The sequence below is a fragment of the Emydura macquarii genome, unplaced genomic scaffold (genome assembly GCF_026122565.2).
Source record: "Emydura macquarii macquarii isolate MOO-44397 ecotype Brisbane River unplaced genomic scaffold, CSIRO-AGI_Emac_v2 contig_312, whole genome shotgun sequence".
NCBI lineage: Eukaryota > Metazoa > Chordata > Testudines > Chelidae > Emydura > Emydura macquarii.
In genome coordinates, this window is record NW_027130449.1 from 4,872,461 (window position 1) to 4,898,080 (window position 25,620).

A 25,620-nucleotide genomic window follows, 5' to 3' on the forward strand; every position below is an offset into this window, starting at 1 on the left:
GTAAAACAAGACTCGTACCTATTTGTGTAAAGAGCTGTGAGGCTGGGATTTTCAAAGCAGCATAAGGGACTTAGATTCCCGGTTCCCAACCCTCTTTACGCTGCTTTGAAAATGAAACATGCTTACTATTGCTACCTTGAAGCCGTTGCCTTGCAGTGGACAAAAGGGGGCTAGGCGGCAAAGGGCAGGGAAGACACATTTCCTTTCCGTACCCCTGAGAATTAATGTCCATGAAGGAAACACTTGCTGCCAGGTAGGCACTAAGCCAAAGTGAAGACACACTCTCGATTAAGGGCATGTTATGTCACCGTAGCCCAGGGGCAATGGCTTGGGCTCTGTCCCAAGTGATTGATGTCTCTAATCCTCTTGCCCGATCGGTGTGTAACATTTCCGTGCGGGATGCTGTGCTGCTACTGATTGGACCCTCACTGGCATGGATAACAGCTAATCCAAGCTAGGCATTCGCAACAGCAGAAGCCAGAGGAATTTGCTGGGGTGATGCAGCAGGAGGAAAAGGACAGAAAATATGAGCAAAGTGAAAACTTAATGGTATAGTTTCTCTGGAGATGGTGGGATGCTCTTCTTCAGTATAAGCTCTCTCTCTCTACTGGCAAAACTCTTCTAGTGTAGACTAGGGAGGAGACTCCTTGAAGACCTCTAGCAACCTTGCAATGTAAAATATGGTTTATCTGGAAAGTGTTACAGATACTGCAGTGATGGGCCTAATAGGAAAAAAAGGGAAGATGAAATATATGATAGGGAACAATCATTAAGATTTAACCAAGGAGATGAATCTCTTTCATCTCTATCTTGTATCATCATAGCAGTTGTCTTCAGATCTATCCTGTGCTTGGGATATGCAGGGTTCAGACTAGTTGTATTTCAGGGAATAGTGATCAGCACTGTGAATGGGTTACTCCAGAATGAGTAGGGGGCTTAGAAATGGCAGTGCCATTTGAGAACATGGTCCCCTAAAGAGCTCATAATGCAAACTTGAGTCTAAGCTATGTAGTTTGGATCCAGACTTCTCCAGAGTTTGGAATGAGAAGGTTGTCTTCACATAAAGGTGGTTGGCCTGAGCCTAGGTCTGCTGAGAGCTGGTGTGAATTAGCAGGTCTCATTCCAAGACACATGGGCATATTTAACCTCATCTGAAATCCGTGCGTTTTTTTGGGTTTTTTTTTAAATTAGCTCTAATTTGTTAATATTCCTATAGCACTTGGAGGATGTAAAATAAGAGCGAAGTATTCTATATATCACATGACACAGAGGTTAGTGTGGAATCAGACCTAAATTTGGGCCAGAGTTTTAGGAAGTGTGACCCAGAACTGAAAAAAGGAGGTTGGGAGGTGTGGCAAATGTGCGACTATGGAGAGACAGGAATCTCTTGTGTCCAAAGGCCCACATTTTGCATACATGGAAGCCACATGCCTACTACTGTGGAAGTGTGTGACTTCAGGGTCTGGCACACTGATTTTTTTTTTTTTTCCCTTCCAAATTTTTCAATTTGATCACTGAGCCATAAAATCAGTGATTCTCTCAGCTGTGATTTTGGCGCTCTTGGATCCTTTGGTATTATGGACATCACTGATACATTGCAAAACAAGAACAAAGTTCGCCCAATACCAGTGTGAATTCCCTCATTGCAAAATCTGTTTTTCAGAGGAGGAAAAAAAACTGGGTGTAGAAGGTTTGGTTTATGGGTTGTGGTTTTGGTTTTTTAGGTTTTGTTTGTTTGTTTTACTAATTTGTCAGAGTCTTGTTGACGTTAGTTGAGCGTCTGTCCTTTTCCTTCATGTTTAGTCATCTGCGCTACTAAGGAGGAGAAATTGTAGATTTCCGCCTCTGCCAAAAGGGCTGAAGCTCTGAGTGTGGGTTAAAAGGATAGATGGCCTTTTGTCTCGAGAGTGATGTGAAGGGAGAACAGGGCTCTGTGCTGCCATCCAGCGACTGAAATGATGCCCCACCAGTGACAAATGAATCCAGCTGTAGCCTATCCAGCAGCACGTTTTTATCCTATAATTTAAAGCTGAGTCATCGGGGGTAGAGTCAATGAACTAGATCAAAGGAAACCAGCCCACAGATTATGCATTAGCTAGGGAGGACTTGTGGCCAGATGGTCAGAGAACTATAAGGCAAAGACTGGAACAGGCGACTCTGCTTCCAGGTTCTGAACTGAATTGATTTGGTGAATGATTTTAGGCCCCTGATTTTATTTTGTAAAGCTGAATCTTCTGGGGTTTTCATGGAATATAGCAGCGCGTGGAAGGTGCCACATCAGCTGTCCTGGAGACTGAAGGTTCCTGTTTTAACCATAGAGCGCACGTGGCATGATGAGCAGCAGTGCAAGCTGCTCCCTCTGCCCCTTACCATTAAGTCTCCTCTCTGGAAGAATTTGGAGTGAGGCTTTCAGGGATGCAATATCGGGCTACTTCCTGTCTCTGGGCTGCGTGTGTGGCAGGCTGGGAATGCTAATGCATGTCATTAAAGATCATGCCACTGGGCTACTTGTGATCTTGGTCCTTTCACATTCCACCTGCCCTGCAGGAAGGGAAGGCCGTGTCTTGCAGCAGCTCAGCATTGTTTAATGAATTCACCTTGCAGGGCAGGTGGAATTTGAAAGGGCCAGGACTAGCAGCCCCAGATCTTGTTTTTCTGAACAAAAAAGTGAGCGTTCTCTTTCCCTCTCTAAGCAAAGAGCAGGCTGCTCTTCCCTTCTGCTAATCGGGAGCAAAGCTTGTGAGAGGCACGAAGGGAATAGAATTCAAACATGCGAAGTTGTCCCCTTGTGGCAGCTGCCGCAAGGGCTCTTGCAGCCATTGGGGATGCCTGGAGTGCTCTTCTCTCCCAAAGAGCTGTGATTTTGGGACGGTTAGTGGTGTGCAGTTGTGACTCTTGGGTTGTATTGGAGTTGGAGAGGAGAGGACCGCAGAGGGTCACGGCTGGATTCAGAAAAGCATCCAGCCAACCTTTATTCTTTTCTGAACCTTGTGGTCAGCAGAACTGGACTGGAAGCCTCCCAGGAAGAAGGTTGCCCGGGGGATTGCGAGCACATTGCTGAATCTGGCGAGAACAGCATTGCCATCCCCAAACAGTCCAAGATCATGAATCAAATTCTAAAAACCTATCAGATTGGCTCAAAGATGATGAGATTTTTGTTTTTAAATAATACACTGGAGGCTTTTTATTTTCTTTCTGCTTTCTGAGTCTTCAGGGTTTGCATTTTCAAGCTTTTCTCTGCAACCCTGATGCTAGACATTTAATTTGAAATAAATAAAGCTCAGGTTCTCATGTGATAACGTGACATCAGGAGCTGGGGCTTTTAGAAAAGCAACTGATATAATGAATTATGGTAAAATCGGAAGAGTTGGCAATATTGTGGAAAATTACCTTTCTGGAGGTATTATATTACTTCTGGTTATGGCCAGTTACTGATACTGAAGAGAAATGTGTCAAAACCTCTAAGAAGCTTTGGTTCCAGTTGGTTTCTGTTTGTCCATCCTGATTAATAAGCGTGATAAATGGGTCCATTTGTGCAATATTTCAATTTTTGTGGCAGTCAGTGGTATGATTTTCTATTGCACACAGCACCATGGTACATGCTCCCTAGGTAAACTAGGTCTGTATGTTATGGTCCCTTGTGGACTTCATGGTGGTTCTGCTCTTCTCCCTCTTTTGGTGGACAACCAGTCTGATTATCAAGTCCTAGCTGAGGGTGGTGACTGTGAGAGGGCTACTACCAATGCTCCAGAGAATCAGCTGATGGAAATACAACCAACTGTGCTAGAAGCCATCTGAATAGATCAAACTCCCAGGGCTTCATGGTGGTGATGTGCATTTGATTCTTGGACTATTAATTCTGCTAGTAACTAGAAGAAGCCGTGAAAAAGCCAATGAGAACGATACTATGTTTCTTTAGTATCTATGGCCTTTCAATGACCATTTTAATAATTACTTATAGAGATTTATATTTACGTAGTGCCTTACAAATCTTCAGTAGGATGTGTTCTCTGTCATGGGCTGCTTGTGATAGAAATTAGATAAAACCTAGGGCAATGGCTTGGGAAAGAGGGTTTGGAAAGGTTCCTGGGGAAGAGATGAGAGTACAGGAAGGAAGTAATGCAGAGCTTTGCAAGCACAAGGACAAAGAGCCTGGAAGAGCAGATACATGGATTGGAGGAGGGCTGAGTAGACCTCACCTTCAGGAGTCTTTGGATTTGTTGTGGAGAGCCAGGAAGGAGCCTTGAGGAGAGGTGACAGGGTCAGGGCAAGGGGAGGGGATGGTGAGCTGGTCAGCAGTGTTAGGGACAGGTTGGAGTAGGCTGCAGTGCTCAAGGGAAGAGGCGGCTGACTTGTTACATGGCACATTTCAACCTGAAGGATCCCAGAGTGTTTCACAAATTACACCCCTTCAGCACAGAAATGCAGCCACCTCTGGGGTGAGAAGGGGGGCAGCCATCAATGCCCAGCTTGCTATGGGGAGTGGATACTTGCCCAACGAACTGGGGCTCCCAACCCCTGCTTTCCTGAAAAGTGCATTGGGGTTCTTAATATCCCCTCCTAGCCAATAAGCCTTTGGGGTGTCAAAGAGGTTCAGAAAGGCCTGGTGAACTCTATGGAGCACGGAATATGTGGCAGGATGAAAGGCTGGGGTAGCCTGCTGGGATATGAACCCCTTTTAGTAGGGTGGATCTAGACTGCAGGGCTGAAGCTCGAACCTCTCTGCCGTGCCCTCCAGCACATAGCTTTGGAAGGAGATTCATAAAGCAGGAAATACAGCCTGTGTAAAACTAGGCACTTCCTTGCTTCCATGGCTGCATGTACCGAGTGAGTGCAACCTCGGCCCATTCGAAAGCTGGTGAGAAACAGAAGTGAGATGCAGAATATATCACACGCTCGCTTCTTCCTCTTTGCACTCTCTTTCTGTAATCACGGAAGGAAATGCACAGACTGTTTCTGGGTTCCTTCCTGGCCTAGCTGAGTTTGCTCATTGCAGGTATGTGTGCGGGGCGAGGTGAGCTGGGGACAGGGGGTTGGGAGAAAGTGAAACTCTGAGTGTTCCAGAAACCCTTCCCATATGTGGCACCGAGTTTAGCAATGCTTCACTGCAGCTTCTCGGTTTCTGTCTATTCAGCTCTAGGGCTGAGTCAGGCCATAGAGCTCTTCTGTGTAAGCAAAACTTTCTGCTCCTTGAAACCTACTTTGGCGTGCATCTGTGTGGCGTTCCCTCGGTAAGTGTCAAAACCACAAATGAGTCAGCTGGTGCTCTGAGCCATAGGGGGGTGGGTGGATGTTGTTCCTAGACTTGACTCTATTAAAGTTAGCACTCAAACGCTCTGCTCAAACACAGACTGGCAAACTTTACAGCTTGATTCTTGATGTCCTTTTCTCGGGCAGGATGTCCCTGTATGAACATTCCATGGTCAAGTGTCAGAAACAGTGATGTCTAATGGTTAGGAGACCTGGGCTCAACTCCCAGCCTTGCCACCGTCTGACAAGTCATTTTGCCTCTCGGTGCCTCAGTTTCCCCAGCTATGAGAGATTAATACTTTCTTACCCTTGTATTTAAGGGCGCATCCACAGTAGCACATTTTGCTACTACCTGTGCGCTTCTACTATTCTATATTGGCTCTTACGCTGCCCTTGTCATCCTGATATCCTAGCACCTTCCAGCTGTGAATAACTAACATCTGTCATGTGGTCTCTCTCATCCTCTCCCCAGAGGGAGAATTGTACATGCTGTGGAGTGCTTTGTTTGGTACCGTTCTGGTTTGGGGATTTTTTTGTCCAGGCTCCTCTGCATTTGTTAGAGGCCAACTTGAAGGCCTGGAACTTGAAGAGGGAAGCAGTGAGGTCTGGTGTGGTGCTTAGTGCCTGTGGGAGTTTGTTACGGAGATGGGCCCCTGAGAGAGCTCTGTCTCCTGCCCGTGCTGCTGGTGTCTTACGGCAATGCAAGCAGCTGGAGTGGAGACAGGTCTAAGGAGCTCTGACCTTCTGCTAGTGTGGACAGAGCCCAAGGAGACCACTCCGCCTCTGTGTGGGACCCACATCCTGATGGTTATCTTTGTCCAAAGTGTTTCCATGCTCTCTAGATCCACACACTCCTTCATGCTCTCCCAGTATCCCATGTGAGTGTTTTCTTAGACAATATGCTACTGAAATTTATGGTACGAGCTGCTCTCTGAACATAGAACATTTTGCAAGTCTGTAGCCCCTTTCAACCAAGAATTTCAAAGCAATTTACAAACATTATTTCTCTCTAAACCTCACAACGCTTTTGTGATGATCCTCTTTTGGAATGAGTTTAACTAACTTGCCAGAGTCACTAAGCAAGCTGGAGACAGAACCCAGGAACCCTGCGTCCTACTTCCCTGTGGTAACCACTAGTCCCATTGCCTTCCATCCCCCTCTGAGTACTTTAGTAGTCACGTGTTGCATGTATCACACCTTCTACACCCCACTGATCTCATCTCTTCAAGCAATCACAGCTCCTAACTGATGTGTTCACACACTTGGTCCATCAGGCTGGTTTGACTTTTGATTTCCTTTAATTGGTATTGGATTGACCTGCCTTTTGTGAATTCAGGAGCTCCTTGGATTCAGGTTACAGAAGCCGGTTGACTTCCTGAAAGTTTTACAAGTTATTTATAGTTCGGTGTGTCAATACACACCAGGCTATGAATGATGCATGCCTGTTGCAGAATTGTTTTGAGTAACTTCCTGTTAGTTTTGTGCGCTTGCAGACAAAGTTCTCCTAAGATTATAATGTTGCAGTTTGTATATGTGCACCAGGACCCTCTGCTAGATGAAATGTTGACCTGCTCAGTCTTCTGGCAGAGCTGATCTCATTGGGGAGCCCATACGTTCGGACCCAGTGGTCGTATCTGTGTTTATTAGCCAACATCTATGGTGTCTGCCTTTGTGAGCAAGGATCACTTCAATGCTCACCCTGCTGTTCTAGTGAGTTTCTCTTTAATGACGCGTTGAATTATTGCACAGGGGGTTATTTTAACTCTCCTCGGTGGTGGCACCGGAGCCCATTGCTGCGCGAGACAGTGGATCTGAAGGAGAGAGTGCAGAGTGCAGGACAGTGCGCAGGTTGCCAGCACTGATGACGAGCTCTGGGCTGGGCTGGTCACTGCAGAGCTGAGAGAGGGGGTTATTTTAACCCTAATCAGTGGTGAGTGAGCACTTCAGATAACTGCTCTGGCCCTGCTCCGGGGTCATTATTAAAAAGAGAATAGGGTCAGTCGTAACACCCTGTTAAATAGAGAATTCCAATGATTATATTATTCCATCATGTTTCTCTAGACAGAAGCTCGCTGTTGTAATGATCATTGGATTATCTGATCTTTATGTGGCTAGAACTGTCGACTTGTTAAAACTTCCTAAATAAAGACCTCGGTTAATAAATACATCAGGAGAACAGGATCTTTAAGTGCTTCATGTTCACTGAGGCGGTGAGGGGTTGTGACTTTCCTGGGGGCTATTACTCTGGAGGGGGAACCAAGACTAGAACTCACCTCTCCGGAGTTCTGGTCCTGACCCTCTGCACTGAGAAGTGCCGGCACCAGGGCGGGATGGGCTTGTAGCAGTGGGCTTTCTAACTGTGTCCTGTACTTCCCTTCCTAGGACGTGAACGGCTTGGAGGAGGGGGTGGAGTTCCTCCCCACCATGAATGCCAAGAAGGTGGAGAAGCGCGGCCCGAAGCGATGGGTGGTGGTGACTACTGCGCTGATCGTCTTCCTGCTCCTCTCCCTCATTGTCGGCCTCCTGGTTTGGCACTTTAAATGTGAGTGTGGTGCTTCCTCGCCCGGACGTTGCACCTAGATGGGGCAGCTAGTGTAGTCTCTTCCCTGGCACACGTCCCCTCCGGATCGGAGGGCTTTAAGGACCGCACATGCTTGCGAATGAGCTGTCCAAAGATGGTCTCCGCTGCTTTAAGGGTCCAAGAGCCCCGTTGTATTTTCCTCTGCACAAACACCGAGCACAAATCAGCCCCTGCTCTGCAGAGCCTGCAGTCGAAGTACCTTTTAAAAGCTGACCACCTCTCTGCTCAGTGTGGCTAGTGTGGATCGATCGCCTTCCGTGGGGGGGGGCAGGGGGGCTGCTTAGCCCATCCTGCCTGGGGTGCACCTCATTGTTGGTTGCCATTTGGTGACCGACCCACAGGATGCTGTGGGTGGAGGCCATTGTGGGGATCTCTGGCACTGGAGCCCCCTGTTCCCTGCCTATGGCACACAGCAGTTGAGTCTCCTACAGGCTGTAACACTTGGTCTGATTTCAGTGGGTGGGTTTAGCGTGCAGGTGGCTGGGAGGTGGCAAGTAACCTGTGGGGTGTAAGAGGTCAGACTAGATCAGTGGTTCCCAACCTGCGGCCCGCGGGGGCTTTCAAAGTGACCCACCCCTCCCCTCCCCTCCCTTCCTGCTGGCTAAGGGAGCTGCTGCCTACGGACCCAGGCGGAGCGCGTTGCTGCAGGGTTAAAAGACCAGGGCAGGCTCCTTGCTGCAGCCTAGGGGATGGAGATGAGCGCTCCCCTCCCCCTGGCTGTAACAGGGAGCATGGCAGAATGCTCTGCGTGGATCCCTAGGCGTGGGTCCCTGCTGGAGCCAGAGGGAAGGGAGCACTGATCTCCCGTGCCCCTGGCTGCAGAAGGAAGCCACTGCCTAGGGACCCAGGTGGAGCGCATGGGGCTATGGGACAGGTGCAGTTTCCCTGCTGCAGCCACTGGGACCGGAGAGCAGCGAGGAGGGAGGCAGCTGCCTCTCTGAATTCCTTACATCTGGCTGTAGTGTGTGTGTATGGGGGGGGAAGCACTGCTGGCAGAGACTGGCCCTTCAGAGTTGTAAAAATGAGATCTGTGGCCCTCGAACCGGAAAGGATGGGACCCACTGGACTAGATGATCTGGTGGTTCCTTCTGGCCTTAGATTCTATAATGCTAGGTGCTGTCATTTTCCAGTGGTTAGAGTAGAGGGCTGGGGCCAGGACTCCTGGGTTCTCTTCCCAGCTCTGCCCCTGCCCGTTGTAGGCCCTGCTTCATTGGGCCAAAACTAAGAACCTCACTTAATAAAACCAAGCCAGCCTGATGCTGCGTCTGAGCTGAGAATGCCCAGGTGCAGGAAGTGAGAGGCGGGGTGCTCTTCTCTGAGCTCCCCCACTCGCTCAGGCTGTCTTGCTCTGTTGGCTGCACAGGGCATGCCCTGATCACTGCACTCAGACCCTTTCTCTTTCTGAAATGGCGTTTACCAGACCGGAGAGCCCCAGTCCAGAAGGTTTACAATGGCCACCTGGTGGTTCCGAACTTGGACTTCATTGACGCCTACGAGAACTCCAGCACCCCCGAGTTTACCATGCTCTCCAAAAAAGTGAAGGAGACGGTAAGGGACTCTCTGACTTCTCCCCATGTGGGGTGGCCCCAGAGCGAGACTCTCAGCTCAGCCATCTTCCCACCCCAGAGCTTGTCATTGGTGTTGGGGTCCTGCACTCGGCACTTTTGCCCTGATCCCTCCACCTGGCAGCAGTAGTGGCTTACTATACATCCGCCTGAGCTCAGAAGGGTGGACAGGGTCACGGATCCAGCTGTATTTCTAGGACACTAACAGCCCTTCCTCTACCTCCAGTCGCTGAGCACCTCGCGAATGACACTGACGCTACCCTCCCTGGACTTTGTAGGTGCCTAAATAGGTTCCCAGGCTTGCCAACTGTCTCTGTGATATTTGGCTTTTTTTTTAACCCTCACTCTGTCCTTTTAACATCCAGACCTGCTGGGAATTGAATTGTTCCTAATTTGTTTAGGTGCTTTTCTGTATATTTAATGTTTCTCTTCACTTTGTTTTTAATTTTAGATCGAGGAGATCTATAGAAGTCACTCAGCCATTGGTCCTTATCACAAGGAGACAGTAATAACTGCGTTCAGGTGGGTGCTGCATCCCAAGAATTACATCCTGAGCCCCCCGTACAGGGGACTGGTAAAAACTCCCCTTTACTGGGGTATCGTGGGACAGACCCACCGCAGTGCTGAAGTGACACTCACTGCAGGAAAGCCCTTTGTTTTTCCCCATGCACAGAGAGCAGCTGTGAGCCCCCCAGTCAGACTCCCTTTCATTTTAGACTGAGAGAGCAAGAATAAAGTCTCCAGGACTTGAGCACAGTGCAATGAGTCGTCTTCCTAACCCGCTGCTTCTGAATAGGAGCCCCCCGTGGCAGCTGCCTCCAGCAGCTCCCAGGGAATGTAAAGGTGTGACACCAGATGAAATGAAGTGATGTTGGTCTGTGATTGGCCTACTCCTGGTATTAAGGGATAGCCTCTCTATGGGTGACTCAGTCTGGCAGGGTCCTTATCTGAACAGAGCTCCCGGCAAGGCCATATTTAGCCAGTTCGTTTAGCTCCCCACCTGCCACGAGAGCCGCAGAACCAGGCTGAGCAAGGGGATTTCGGGCCCTCATTCCCTGCAGCCCTGGCCTCCACTGCTCCTGGGCCCTGAATTCAGATTGGAACAGGCATAGAGAAGGGCAACTAGGGTGATCAGAGGAATGGAAAACCTGTCTTATGAGATGAGACTGAATCAGCTTGGCTAGTTTAGCCTAACCAAAGAAGGCTTAGGGGAGACATGGTTCTCTCTATAAGCACATCAGAGGGGTAAATACCAGGGAGGGAGAGGAGTTATTTAAGTTCAGCACCACTGTGGTCACAAGAACAAAGGGATGTAAATTGGCCATCAGGAAGTTTAGACTTGAAATTAGCTGAAGATTTCTAGCCATCAGAGGGGTGAAGTTCTGGAACAGCCGTCCAAGGGGAGCAGTAGGGGCAAAAAACCTAACTGAGCTTGATAAGTTTATGGAGGGGATGGTATGATGGGACTGCCTACAATGGCACGCAGCCAATCTGCAAGTGCTAGCAGCATTTATCCCCAACAGCAGAGATGGGACAGTACATGGGAGGGCTCTGAGTTACGATGGCAATTTTTTTCCCAGGTGTCTGGCTGATGGGTCTTGCCCACATACTCAGGGTTTAGCTGATTGACATATTTGGGGTCGGGAAGGAATTTTTCCCTGGGTCAGATTGGCAAAGACCCTGGGGGGTTTTTGCCTTCCTCTGCAGCATGGGGCATGGGTCACTTTCTGGTTTAAACTAGTGTAAACGGTGGGTTCTCTGTAACTTGAAGTGTATAAATTATGATTTGAGGACTTCAGTGACTCAGCGAGAGATTAGGGGTCTATTTCGGGAGTGGGTGGGCGTGGTTCCATGGCCTGCGATGTGCAGGAGGTCAGACTAGATGATCACAATGGTCCCTTCTGGCCTTAAAGTCTGAGTCCCCGGATCCCTTCTCCTCCTCCCCCCTGGCATTTGCAGGCTGTCGATAATTTGCCTCCCTTTCTCCCTGCAGCGAAGGCAGTGTCATTGCCTATTACTGGTCAGTGTTCATAGTCCCGGCATACAGGGCCGAGGCGCTCGACAACGCCATGGCTGACAAGCAGAGTCTGATCCAAACGGTGACGTACAAGTCACGGAACCCCGTGCTGCAAGTCAAATCGGTTGTTGCTTTCCGTGAGTCCAGGTTCAGCTCCCCTTCTCTTCCTTGTTGGGCTCTGTGTCAGATGTGAGGGAACTGCCTTATGCCCCTGCTTATTCTAACTCTGCAGGGTTTCTTTGGGAGACAGAATAGACCTGTGCTTTGGAGGCCTGGGAGCTTAGCTTTGCCCTAGCTTGCTGGGTGTGGATAGTTCTTTTAATGGCTCCAGGCCTCCGTTTCTCTGTCTGTACAATGGGGACAACGTTTGCTTGCTTTACCCAGGCTGTGAAGGTTAATGACTGGGAATGACTTGGAGATCGTTACAGGGAATGCTGTACAGAAGGGCAAAGCGCTTATATTGGGGGTACGGACACTGATTGGTACACGGAGCATGTCACCTGTCACAGGCAGAGTCTGATGTAGGGGGAAGAGGAGGCAGCAGAAGCAGCGCTAAGGGACTCTTTGGGGTGGGGCCTAGCTAGGTAGTGGGATTTTATTTTTTGGCTTGAGAGCTCTCTTGATGAGGGCGACGGGTCTGGGAACTGGGACAGGCTGGCTGGGGAGAGAGGAGGATACCCCAACCACAGGCAAGTTCCAGCTTGGGTGGAACAGTGACTCTTCAGCTTGCCTCCCTGGTGTGGGAATGGAGAATCCCAGTGCTTTCCCTGCCGCTTCTGGAGCGAGTTGACATCCTCCCTCCAGGACGAGATCTGACACGGGTGCGTGCATGGGTGCGCACACAAGATCAAATTGGACACAGAGAGTGCTTTCCCACTCACTCCAGTGTGACATGTGGTGTCCCTGAATGTGGTGTGGGGCTGGGGTGGACGGCTGGCTGAATTCTGGTACTGTGGCTTGGATTCTGATGTCTCCAGACCTGAGCCTGCACTCCTGCTATCCAGGGCACCCACACCAGAGCTCTGCTTGTTTTGGGAGTGCAGGGCCAGCTTCCCAGGCTCTCACCATTGGGGAAGATTCTCCCCCCCATCAAACACAGGCTGGCTGGGTGCTCCCTGCCTAGCGCGTGTGCAGTGAACTCTTTACTAATTACATATGTTTCTCTCTCTTGTAGCTGCTGATCCCAGTATAATCGAGTCTTCACGGGACAGTAAGTGTAACTCCTGTTCTTATTCCCAGCAAATATTGCCCTGTATTAGAGGATAGAACCGATTCCTCTTTTCTACTAGGAGCCCCATGGGCTGGGCTGTTCTCTTTGCAGGGAGGGTTTTTATTCTCTGCCAGGAGAAGCCTAGGGATGCCCGTCATTCCAAATGCATGACTCCCACTGGGGATGCTCCAGTCAGATCAGGTGGGCCCATCCCAAGTGGCAGGTTTTTCCATAGATCAACTTTCCTTTTTAGCTTAAGAAACCAATAACAAGAAAGAACAAAGGTCAGGTCTCCCTGGGAGAGGACAGTGTGTGTGTGTTTCCTCTGTAACAGTAAGCAGGGAGACAAAGAATTAAATCCTTGTTGGACTCTGCATGCAGGGAGAGTTTATAGAAATTTAAAGGCGCACACAGAAAACTAAGTCATCGGAGCGTCCTGTTCTCTTACCCCACACATGGGATAACTGGGGGCAGAAAGGGTGGTGATGTTAGACCTCGGTGCTTCCCAATTCTTGTGGTTTAAACCAACAACTATCTGCTTCCAATGTCTATCTCCTTTCCCTTGATGCATTTACTGACATACAGATCTTCTCCTCTGTCCCCCACCCTCCTCTTGGCAGATAGCTGCAGTTTTGCCCTACACGCCAAGGAAGGCGAGATCACCAGTTTCACCACTCCGGGCTTTCCCAACAGCCCATACCCGAACAACGCTCGTTGCACGTGGGTCCTGAGGGCTGATGCCAACTCCATCATCAGCTTGACCTTCAAGACCTTTGATGTGGAGCGGTGCAGTGAGAAGAGCGATTTTATCAAGGTCTACAACTCCCTGAGCCCAGTGGAACCCCACAGCCTGGTGAAGTGAGTGACTTTTCGAGGCGACCTCCCTCGAGGAGTGATGGCCGGGGGGGGTGGGGGGGAAGGAAAGTGATGCTCCTCCACAGTCTTCTAAAGGGTGTTAAACTCCAAGGAAAGAGGAATTGTCCCATGTGGAGCAAGGGGGGGATAGTCAGGAATAATGGGATTAAGCTGAGCCACGGGAAACTTGTGCTGAATAACAAGGGAATGGTCCTCACAGTGAGAGGTAGACTATGGGAATAGCCTTCAAAGGAAAGTGACTAGGATGCAAACTCCTGAGGGCAAGGACTGTGTCTTCCCTTGGGTTTGTGGGGCACCCAGCACAATGGGGCTGCTATTTCAACAGAAATAATCAAATAAGTGGGGTGACACTGAACTCCAAACGTAACACGATATTGAGGTCACATCGAATACCGACTGGACAGAGCAAGAATGAATAAATGCAACACCGGCTTGAGAACACTAAGGGTGTAAGTAGCAGGATTGCAAGGAGGAGATCTAGATGGTGGAAGAGCTCTCGAGTAAATAGGTCATTTGAATCCTCCTCCTTGTTTAAAATATGTCACTTTGTGTGTTGTGGTAGCACTTAGGAGCCCCAGTCATGGATCGGAGCCCCTTCGTGTCAGGCACTGTACTAACACAGAACAAAGGGATGGCCACAAAGCCGAAAGAAGTCCTTTTTTTAAATACGTATTCCATTGGAAGCGGTTGGTTTTCGCCTGCTGCACTTTCTCATTGCAGTGATAGCAACCAGAATCTTATCTCCATAAGCCTCTGAAAGTGAAACTGATCTCCCTGACTTGTTTTTGTTTCTGGACTAACAAATCAATCATTTTTAATAACCTTAAGGTGTTGGCAACCCAGGCAAAGAAATGTTCACTTAAAACAAGTGGGTGGCTCTCAAGATGTGGTCCAAATGGTGAAGTTTAATCGAAAGACCATTTAATTGATTGACTTGGATTGCAAGATTCTCAGGGCAGGGGCTGTTTTATTTGTACAGCACCCAGCACAGCAGGGTTCTGGCCTGTGATTTGGGTCTCCTCGCTAGGCACTACTGCAATCCACATAACACCTGTGAAGAGCTGTCATAGCTGTGTTGGTCCCAGGGTATTAGAGAGACGAGGTGTGTCATATCTTTTACTGGACCAACTTTGGTTGGTGAGAGAAGCTGTTGAGCACCACAGAGCTCTTCTTCAGATCTGGGAAACCTACACAGAGTGTCATGCACAGGACAGATGCCCAACCTCCTATTCCTGATCACATATGATCCCGCTGGCAACTACAACAACTGCTCCCAAAAGAAAGTGGCTTTTGTTTCTTGTAATGCAGTTTAGCAACCAGGAGGAAGAGCTGACTCTGCAGCTCTCAGTTATCAGGGTCCTGTAGTTTAGGAACCCCTGTAATAAATGGAGGCAGCATGGCCTGGTAGCCAGAGCAGTGGATTGGGACTCAGGAGACCTCGGTTCTCTTCCTGGCTCTGCAACTGGCCTGCTAGGTGACCTTGAGCAAGTCACCTCCTCACCCCCCAGCTCAGTGCCTCAGTTTCCCCGGCTATGAAATGGGGATTATGATACCGCACTCCTTTGTAAAGCACTTTGACATCTAATGCGAAGATGGATATTGTTATATGATTGAGCTGATAGTGTCCCTGTAAGTCTGGGATTATTTTTTTCCAGGGGTGGAGTTGGGACTTTGGTATATGGTGGTGGCCCGTTTGTGAAAGGGAATGCTGAGCAGTGGAGAGCATAACGTGGTGACTGAGCCATTGCATGGCTCTCTGTCTGCTTTCCTCCTCCCAGGCTGTGTGGCAGTTACCCTCCGTCCTACAACTTGACCTTCCTGTCCTCCCAGAACGTCATGCTTGTCATGCTGATCACCAACGCCGAGGGGCGGAACCCTGGCTTTAAGGCAGAGTTCTTTCAGCTCCCGAAAATGAAAAGTAAGCAGGGGGCTTGGGAGAGCCCCTTCCTCATGGAGTTGGGGAAGGGAGAAGCAGGTGCTTGTGATGATGCTATCTGTTTCACAGGAGTCCCTTAGAAACACGTCTCTTCCTGGCGCTCAAAAGCGCCGGTCTTGCCCACAGTGCACTTGGCTTCTTTAATGATGCTCCCTAAAGAGACTGGGGAAGGAATTATGTTGGATTAGATGTGAAGACTGAGGTGTGCAGGAGTCACCTAATTGGCCTTGGAGTGGAGTTGGTATCTCCAGAGATCAGCTTAACCTTGTTAAAGGCTGCTCTGCATGTGTCTGTTTCTGCCTCGGGTAATAGCTGATCGCTGCTTTTGGAAGCCCATGCATCTCCATTTCCTCACTTGAGTTCCTTGTCCTGCTTGTCTTCTAGTCTGCGGTGGGACTTTGAAAGGAGAAAGTGGAGTCTTTACATCCCCTTACTACCCGGCCCACTATCCCCCGAACATGGATTGTGTCTGGGACATAGAGGTGAGAGTACTGGACGGACCCGTCTGCCTATCAAGTCCACCTCTGACGGATGGGACTGGGGTTAGGAAGCAACTTCTGCCGTGAGCAGATTATTCCACTGAAGGTGGTGTTTGCGCTTTCCTCTGAAGCATCTGCTACTGGCTATCCTCAAGGATGGGATGCTGAAGTAGATGGGCCCTGGCTTGACTGAATTTGTCCGTTTCTATGTTGATTTCTCCCCTCTGCCAATGTCCCCCACCTTGCTTTGTTCAGTCCTTGTTCTGCATGACTCAAACAGTGTCATGAGGCATTTCCCTGACCAGTCACATCTTGCTTCTGAAACTGACCAGGTTAGCTGGGTGATGGGTAACTCCTGTAGCAACAGCTTTGTAGCACCTGGCTCGATGTGGCTGGGACTAAAGACCAGCTTGCCTGGCATCCCATGGGAGCTGTCCAGAGTAAACTGTGGGTGGCAGATTGTCTGACTGATCTTGTCTATTTTGTGAATCAGCTTTGAAAAAGCTTTGCATAAATATCTGGAACACCCACCCCTTTTGTGATGCTCCCCACTTTCTTAGCCCCAGTGTCTTCTCCCCAATGAAATGCTGGCTAGCTTTCCCTAGGGGAGCAGCTCCTTATGGCTCAGCTCTGCGCTCACACCCATCCCAGAGCCATTGCCTACGGCCTGGTGGCCAGGCCCTGGCTTAAACCTATTCTGCAGCTTGCTTGAAATAGGAATTCAAAGACCTGCAGAGGCAAAAGAATGTCCTCCGTGGAGGTGGGGAAACACAGAGCATTGTGCAAATGCTAAAGATTATTTATGGTTTTTATTATTCTGCTCCCGCCTTTTCCCTTCTGGACTTGTCCTCTGCCCCCCAAATCTAGTCCATCTCCCATCTAAGTTGGTCACGCTCTTCCTTTTCTGATCACCCCAGGAGGAAGGAAGAAAAAACATTCCCCCTCTCTCCTCACTAACTCTGCTGCCTGTTGTCTTGCCCTGCTCAGGTCCCCTCTACAAAGAACGTGAAGGTGCGTTTCAACGTGTTCTACATGTTGGAACCTGGCATCCCAGTGAATTCCTGCACCAAGGATTATGTGGAGATCAAAAATACAAAGTAAGTGCTGGGCAATATGACGTGACTCAGAGGCACAGGCTGGAGACAGTCAATAAAACTAACGGTGGCAAACTAAACTGATCAAAGGAAATACTTCTTCACACAAGATGTAATTAGACTGTGGGACTCGCTGCCTCAGGGTCATTGAGGCCAAGAATTTAGCAAGATTCAAAATGGTTTACAAGAATACCCCGAGCTGTTCTAGCACATGCTAACAGATTCTGGAAGGGATATTAAACCGCATGCTTCAGGGCTGAAACCAGTAACTGCTGAGGATTAGGATGAGACCTTCATGGGGGCAGGTTATCGCACATCTGCCTAGTGCAGGGCTCTTTTACTTTCCTCTGAAGCGTCTGCCACTGGCTGCTGTTAGAGATGGGATACTAGACTGCATGGACTTGGTGTCTGATCCAGTCTGGCAGTTCCTGTGTCTCCTGGAGAATGGTGGGATTGCTCTGTTGCTGCTGTGAGAATCTGGCTTGCTCTCCGTCATTGGAGGTCACTGCCAAATGGCTATGGCTGGGGTAACTGCACTTGGCTTTTGACATCAGATACTGTCTACAAAGCTAAACCTTTTCCGATGCCAGTTAGGAATCCAAATAGGATTGTTCTTCGTTCCATTCACAATGAGCACCCCTGCGCTTTCAACCTCAGGAAGTGTCCTAGAAGAGAGAAGCACAAAAGTGAAGTTGCCATGATAGAGCAGAGGAGTGCTCTGTGTGTGAGCTATCTGAGACTAACACACAACAGCAGACTCCTAGAAATTTAAAGGTGCTGTGTGCAGAAAGCAAGATCAGCTATGTATCCTACAAGGACAACTTGGTTACATCAGTGAATTTGTTAATGTAACTGAAAGCAACACCTGCTTGTTGCTTTGCAACGTAACATAACGCCTGCAAATAATTTCATGGTTTAAAAGGTTTTTAAGAGAAGTGAGCTATCTTGTTGAGTGCTTGGGTCAGCTCTATACGGCTAACGACCCTTTCGGAAATGTTTGTGGGATCAGAATCTAAACCCGAATCCAAATTTTACAGCTAGCCTTTAGTAGCAGCTGTATTGTGGTAGCACCGAGGAGTCCCAGCCATGGACTAGGACCCCATTGTGCTAGGTGCTGTACAACCACAGAACGAAGAGGTTGCCCATGTCCCAAGAACCCTGACTTCCCAGGTCTCAGCTCGGGGATCTGGTGTCTTGCACCAATCTGCTAATCCATGCTGGGGTCAGCCTGTGTTGAGAGTGAGTGGGAGTGAAAAGACCTTGTTAGTGTCCTAGGCCAGCGGGGTGTGGGGTGTGTGTGTGTGAGTGTGTGTGTGAGAGAGAGAGAGAGAGAGAGAGAGAGAGAGACAGGGAATTGCCTTTTTCTACTGGTGGTGGAGGGACCATCTCCTCCATACTGTAACAGTTCCTAAATCTGTGCTGTCTCCCCTCTCTCCCTCCCCTGCCAGGTACTGTGGAGAGCCCCCCAGCTTTGTGGTGGCAAGTAACAACAACAAAATCAGGGTCCAGTTCCATTCAGACCAGTCGTATACAGACACTGGATTCTCAGCAGAGTTCCTGTCTTACGATTCCAGTGACCGTAAGTGGAAACCCATCTGGTGTGAACTTTCAGGGGAACCGGTTCATTTTCTTAGCCGCTGAGGAGTGAGTGATGCAGCTGGGCTCTCAGTCTGCCCTTTGACCTCTGGAGGGCTTGGTACAGTCACTGCTTGGGTCATAAGTGAAAGCGTTTTGGTGACAAATGTGCATAGCCCAGCTGGGCCATCGCATCCTGGGCAAGACACCTGCTTGCGGACTCGGCTGAATGGTTGGCCTAGGTGATCCCCAAACTTTTTATCCTTACCCCTGTTCCTCCCTCACCCCTCCAAGCTGGGGCATGGAGCGGGGCCATGGTCGGGGCAGGAGCCGAAGCTGGGGCTGGGGCTGGGGCTGGAATTGAGGATGTGGGGCTGCGGCCGGGGTGTGGGGCCACAGCTGGTGCTGGGAGCGGAGCTGCAGCTGGTTGTGGGGCCGGAGCAGAGCTGGGGCCAGAGTGGGGCTAGGTGGCCCTCCCTCCCTGCCCCCTGTGGGACTGGCCCAGCCATGCCCTACCCCTCCGAATGTTCCTTGGTGCACTCCACGGTTGGGGGACCTCTGCCCTATAAGTTGGGAAGCACACATTCATTCTTCACCGAATGAATTCCCAGGATTTTTGTAGGTATCTATTTGCATGTCTCTTTTTTTCCCTGGTGCAGCTCTGAGGCATGTGTAGATTATTGTTAAAGACGGGCCAGAGCCTTGGGCTGAATCACCCCAAACCCTGGGAAAGTACTGATCCAGAGCTGAGTTTTGTGACTGGTCCCATCTCTGTAAATAGGCTGAAGGAAATCTCAGGCTGAATTTAATGAGACCAGCCCAGGTTGCCAGTGGGGATAGAACCCAAGACATTAGGCATCAAGGGTGGTTGAGTAAAAGGGAGTAACTCCTCTTGACTGGGTGCAAGTGGCAGATGGTTGTAGTCACCGGACCCAGCACTAGTAGGAGATGTGCTTGGACTCACCGAGCCCACGAGATACACCTACACTTGTGCTTTGGAGAAGTCGGGATCAGGATCCACTCTCCGTCATTCAAACCTTGTCTCTAATGTTTGTTCTCATGTAATCTCTCATGTTGGCTTCTTTGTGCAAGTATCCAGTGGGTGGTAACAGACGTGTTGAGATGTAAGCACAGGATAGAAGAGCCGACCCGGGTGTAGGAATATCCCAGTGCAGGGAGCAGCGGATTCTCCCTGGAAAATCCACTCCACTCATAAGCAGTTCATGCGGCCAGCAGGAGCGTTCACCCACTCTGGTCCAGATGTAGTGTCCTCAGAGCAGCATGTGTGTTCAGAGAAATGGACGCGCACCAAAAACTGAATGCAAGAGAAGCTGGTGGTTATTGGCAAGGCTCATGCATGTTTCACCTTTCTCTTTCCTCTTCATTGCCTGCAGCCTGTCCTGGCAAGTTCACCTGCAACACTGGCCGCTGCATTGTCAAAACCATGCGTTGCGACGGCTGGGTAGACTGCACAGATGCCAGCGACGAGCGATCCTGCAGTAAGTCCTTCCTTTGGATTCTCTTTGCAGGTGCTTGTGATGGGATGGATGCCAGCAAGCGGGAGGGAACTCCCGGCTTGCTCAGGTCTCTCCCAAGCGTGCAGATTGGGGTAATGCATCAGGGCTGGGAACTGAAGGCAGTTCTTGGTAGTCCAGCGGGGCTGGAAGTTAGCCAGATTGGGGTGTCTCTTATAATCTGTGCATCCTAAGCCACAAGAATAAACCCTTAGGGAGAGAAAACTCAGTGGGGGGGAAAGACTTTTCTTCATTGCTGGGCCCAGCAATCCCCTCCTGCAGCTCGCAGAGCTGCTGTCTTGCCTGAGATGAATTTAGACAAGGGTACAAGTCCAACACTGTCTCAGTAGCTCCAGCAGCCAGCTGCCTGACGTCTGGAGTGCACCAGCAGATCCTACCAGCCGGGCTGCCAAGCTTTTGGGTGATGGCTCTGTCGCAGCCTTAAAGTGACGCACACAGGTTGCTTCGGCTCTGTAGGTGTGTAGCAACTGATCCAAAGCCATCGGTGCTGCTGCTGTTCCTGTAATTCAACGGGACAGGAGTGAAAATGTACATTGGTGTTTAAAGTCCATAGAGCGGCTGCCTTCATCTCACCACCCAGCTGACTGGGCTGATCCAAACCCCTTGAACATTGTGGTGGTGGGGGGTGGGTGTCTCCAAAGATCAGGGCTTCTGGTGCTGTGGCTTTGTTTTGGGCCTGAATCTGTCTGAGAGCCAGGCTGGCTTTCCACGGATGAGGCTTTCCAAACTCTGCTGGCTTGGGGAACGCTCCATCCAACTAGCAGCAAGCTCCTGATGGAAATAGATCTCTCCCCCAATCTCCGGCTCAGCGTAGATAAGGAACAATCAGCGGCTTGATCAGTCTGGAATCCCTTTATAGTTTGTGAGCCTACATTTTTATTATTAATCTGCCTGCAAAGATGCCAGGTGACTGCTTTTAGTCATTAACCCCCACCACCGCCTCTTGGGAGATTTAATCCTTGCTGATGCTGCTTCGTCCCAATCACAAGACCCCTGTATGCCCTAGGGGGTTGGGGTAGGTACCTGCGTTTCATTACCCATCATGCTTGGGGCACTGCAGTGCTATTTATAGCTCCTTCCTGGCCAGAGTGTATGTGTCGGGGGGCGGATTCATTTTTATCTCTCAGATTATTATACAGATCCAACAGATAATGTCATTAGCCATGGCCTAAAGTCCATGAGAGGAGATTTGGCTCAGGTCTCATTGTGCTAAATGAAAGGACTCAACTCTCTTGGGATTAAAGTGGTGCGTTACTGACCCGTGGATGCTCACTGCCCCCTCTTGTTGATTTGGGACTATGAGTAGGTGTTTGGGCTGCCCCCAGGTGCTCTCTCAATCCCAGGTTCTTTTTGATTGAATTTTTTTCTTACGTTGCAAAATCTGTTCTCCAATTCTTCTCTGCTCCCTCACTTCAGGAGCACATCGGGCTCCGTCTGTGCTACTCCTTTAACTGAGTTTAACTAGTTAAAGACCAGCTCAGCTCTAAACACATTTGCTGTCCTGTTAGTAGCCATTGGCAGCCGAGTCTTGTCTAGGTTGGAACGTGATCGACTTTCAATAATGGGTTTGGCTGATGTTGCTTCCTGCCAAGCCTTCCAGTGTGCCCCAGAGTCCATTGCTCCATGTGCTTCTGGTGCCAGCCTCTGTGCGTGTTTGCTGAGCCCTCGGTCCCCGGCGGAGGCACTATGGGATAGCTGCTCAGGTTTTTCCAGAAAGCCCTGGTGCAAACACTCAAGCAGATGGCTGGTGAGGATACCCAAACTGGATGGAAAAAGCGGCTGCCTGGGTGCCGCTCAGCCATGTTTGTTGTAACCTGCTCAGATGAAGATGTTGCAAACTGGTTACAAAAATAAGGCTGTGCCTGTTGCCAGGCCCTGGGGCATTTGTAGTGCACCGCTCCCTATGGTATCTGGGCAGTAAGCGTGCGAGGCTGATGCCAAGAGCCAAGCTGGCCAATGTCCACTAGAAGTGGAATGGTCTGTTGTTGCAGAAGGTTCCTTCTCATCCAAATTCTGAGCCTCCAGATGTTCAGCCAGTCTTGGGTCTGAGGGACTGAACATCTGGTTCCCATTTCTTCCCTTTTGAGGGTGCATTAGGAAGGTTCTTTATGGCTTTGAAGATGCTCCTTAGGCACCTCCTGGGTGTTCCCAAGTGATGGGAGCTGCAGGCTCTTCCTGTATGGTCAAGTGTTCTGGCTCTTCTGTTTCTCATGAAGGGCCCCAGCCTGTGAGGCTGGTGAGCACATTCAGCTCCTGTTGGTGTAAGTGCAAGAGGGTCTCTGCACCTCGTAGGGCTGTGTCTGCAGTGTATTCTGTGCCAGCCTCCAATTTAGAGGGCCCTGCTTAAATGTCTCTGGCTGATACCCATCATGAGCCTGTAGCTGCATATCTTATGGGTGAGTGATGCTGTTGGTGCATCATCTAATGTCTCCCCTTCCTTCCCCAGATTGCACCGAGAACCAGTTCAGGTGCAATAACGGCTGGTGCAAGCCACGCTTCTGGCTCTGTGATGGTGTCAACGACTGTGGGGACAACAGCGACGAACTGCAGTGCAGTAAGTAACTCACCCATTGCTTCGCCCCACGATGAAACGTGGTCATTAAGTCAGAGTTTAAGGCCATAAGTGATCACCAGATCATCTGGACTGACCGCCTGTATATCTCATGCCACTAACATCCCTCCCACCAAGTCAACAACCAGAATTAGACCAAAGTATTACGGCCCTCAGGAGAATAAATGAATGTGTTCCATGGACAGAGAACAGGAGGAACCGACACACGGCAGTGTGTTGTAGGTATGTGTGAAAAACACTGCTGGGAAGAGTGCTAGAGCTGGTGAGATGAGAACTAGATCTGAGTTTAGCTGAAATTGGGGTAATTCTGGGCTTAGTCTGAACTGGTTTTAACAAAGAGGGAGAGGATCAGCTTTGCCTGCAAAAAAAAAAAAAAAAAAAAAAAAGCTTGTAGCTGACCAAAGCGTTCATAGATTAATATTTGCATTTCCCACCCCCCCAAAATCAAGTTTTATAATAATTTACTTAGATTAAAAAAAAAGTCTCCTATCCCAGGTTCTAGGTGCCCTAACATAATTAATCTATACAATACATATAATTTCATTAAGTCCCCACAGTATTAAAATCAGGAGCTCTGCTGCCAGACAACCTGCATTCTGCGGGATCTAAGAAACACTCCTGCAGCCTTCTCCAGAGACCCATTCAAACCAGGTGTCTTTTGCAGAGCGCCTGGAGAGCTGCCAAATCCAAGGTATTTGGGACAAAGCGAGAGTAACATAAGGGGCTGCATAAGGAATAGCTAGTCTTGAAAGGATTTGATTTTGTCCGGAAATGTTGGTAAACATCAATTTCATTGTACACACAAAACAGAGGAACAAATATTTCCATCCATGATGATCAAAATTTACAGAGAAGCAAAGTAAGAAGAATGCTGCTTGAGAAAGTATTAAAGTTTTGATTAAAAGGTATTTGTCTTGGCATACTTGGACATGTGATGTTGACCATTGGTGTTTTTAGAAAGCTTTAAATTTTTGAATCTCAAAGTCTGTCATTAAATAATTTGTCTGACCCCACCCCCAGTTTCCAGCAACTGAAAATTTAAATAAATAAAAATAGAAAAAATGCTTAAACAAGTAATTTTGCACACCCTGTGAAAATTTAACTTGATAAAAAGCTTAAAATAAACGTCAGTATTGCCCATTGAAATTATTAAAAAAAAAAAAATTTTTAATTGTGCAAAGCCTAGGAATAATGTAAAAAAAAAAAAAATTTGAATTCTGCAAAGCCTAGGAATAATGTAAAGTTTTGTGGAAGAGAATTCTCCCCCACCGCCGCCACACAACACACACACACACACACACACACACACACACACACACACACACACACACACACACACACACACACACACACACACACACACACACACACACACACACACACACACACACACACACACACACACACACACACACACACACACACAAGAAAAGAGCTTCTGGAGACAAATTCCTAGAAGGAGATGGAGAAAGAAACAGAAGGGAAATAGAACATGAGTGTGGGGCTGAAGGTAACAGGTGTTAAACTAAGCTCTAGAGAACCACAGAGTCTGTCTGTGTCCTGCAGCCTCAGTAAGGACTCCCCTTTATATTCCTGAAAGCACAGTCCTGCCTCCTCCATCGCATGGGTCGCTTAAAGTTGGACCGTTGGCTCTTATCCTTTCTGAGCTGCTGCTGCTTCCTCTCTTTTCCAGAATGCCCAGATAAGAACTTCAAGTGCAGCAATGGGAAATGCATCCTCGACACCCAGAAATGTGATGGCACAGATGACTGCGGGGACGGGAGCGATGAGGGCAAATGTGACAGAGGTGAGGATGGGCTGGGGAGGAGAGTTTTGAAATGGGCACCCTTATTCGAGAGAGCCATGTGAGACTCCTGCAGGCCCCAGCAAGGTGCCATGGAACCACGACAAGGTGCTGCACATGGGATTCTCATCAGAGCTGCATGTCACTGGTGTCACATGAAGCTGAAACACTGAGAGGCTCATTTCATTCCCACACCCTTTTCCTGTGAGGGAGGCTAAATAATGGTCCCAGACAACATTCCTTCCAGCTTTAGTGTCCTCCCCAGGAACTCATGCCTGGGAAATCCCCCGGCGTCATGGTCTAACACTTGTCCCGTTGGCCTTCCTTCAGCTCAGTCCGTCTCATGCAAGGACTACACCTACAAGTGCCGCAACGGCCTGTGCATGAGCAAGACAAACCCGGAGTGCGATGGGAAGAAGGACTGTACTGATAACTCGGATGAGGAAAACTGTGGTAAGCGGTGCTGGGCGGTGCCTCTTCTCGGTGCTGGGCAGTGCGGTGGCTGAGAAATGTTTGTTTCTAGCACTCCCCGAAGTCAGGACTTAGACCCTGAGAGACCTGCTAATCATTTTATGGAGCTGAGGGAATAGCCAGACTGCCATCAAGAAGTTACGGTGATTGTGTTTTGTTTAGTTTTTGTAAATTAAAAACAAAAAGTTTATGTAGGACCTACACCTAAATGCTTTTACTCCCCCACTTCTGGCTCTTCCACTGCAATTTGTAAACTCTATTCCCATTGCAGTGATAACTCTCTCGTGATCAGTTGCCAAACCAATTGGTACCATTAAATAGATGCCCCAAGGGGAGAGAGGGGGTCTGACAAGATTGACAGCAGATAACTAACAGGGTTGGTCTCTTTTCTCCGGTCTTTCTCTCACCCTCCTATCTCAGACTGTGGGATCCGCTCTTACAGCAAGCAGTCCCGGATTGTCGGCGGGCTGAACTCGGAAGTGGGCGAGTGGCCATGGCAGGTCAGCCTGCACGTGAAAGGCCAGGGGCACATCTGTGGGGCCTCACTGGTATCGGACAAGTGGCTGGTGTCAGCAGCCCACTGCTTCCAAGACACTTCGCAGATCAGGTTGGTGGGTGCGGTGGGATTGGGTCTTTGCTGCTCTCTAGGGTTGGG

At 49.2% G+C, this 25,620-nt stretch overlaps 1 protein-coding gene across 3 annotated transcripts in view; it reads left to right on the plus strand.

The window, feature by feature from the left end:
* ST14 (ST14 transmembrane serine protease matriptase) overlaps positions 1 to 25,620 on the plus strand; it is a 45,593-nt gene that overhangs the window by 13,034 nt on the left and 6,939 nt on the right. For all 3 annotated transcript variants that reach the window (XM_067563953.1, XM_067563962.1, XM_067563957.1), the window contains exons 2-16: positions 7,633 to 7,792; positions 9,252 to 9,379; positions 9,848 to 9,918; positions 11,390 to 11,550; positions 12,588 to 12,623; positions 13,244 to 13,481; positions 15,278 to 15,417; positions 15,820 to 15,917; positions 16,902 to 17,011; positions 18,457 to 18,587; positions 19,978 to 20,082; positions 22,565 to 22,672; positions 24,384 to 24,497; positions 24,825 to 24,947; positions 25,386 to 25,572. In XM_067563953.1, the coding sequence (XP_067420054.1) occupies positions 7,633 to 7,792; positions 9,252 to 9,379; positions 9,848 to 9,918; positions 11,390 to 11,550; positions 12,588 to 12,623; positions 13,244 to 13,481; positions 15,278 to 15,417; positions 15,820 to 15,917; positions 16,902 to 17,011; positions 18,457 to 18,587; positions 19,978 to 20,082; positions 22,565 to 22,672; positions 24,384 to 24,497; positions 24,825 to 24,947; positions 25,386 to 25,572 (1,910 nt within the window). The remainder of the gene's footprint in view (positions 1 to 7,632; positions 7,793 to 9,251; positions 9,380 to 9,847; positions 9,919 to 11,389; positions 11,551 to 12,587; positions 12,624 to 13,243; positions 13,482 to 15,277; positions 15,418 to 15,819; positions 15,918 to 16,901; positions 17,012 to 18,456; positions 18,588 to 19,977; positions 20,083 to 22,564; positions 22,673 to 24,383; positions 24,498 to 24,824; positions 24,948 to 25,385; positions 25,573 to 25,620) is intronic.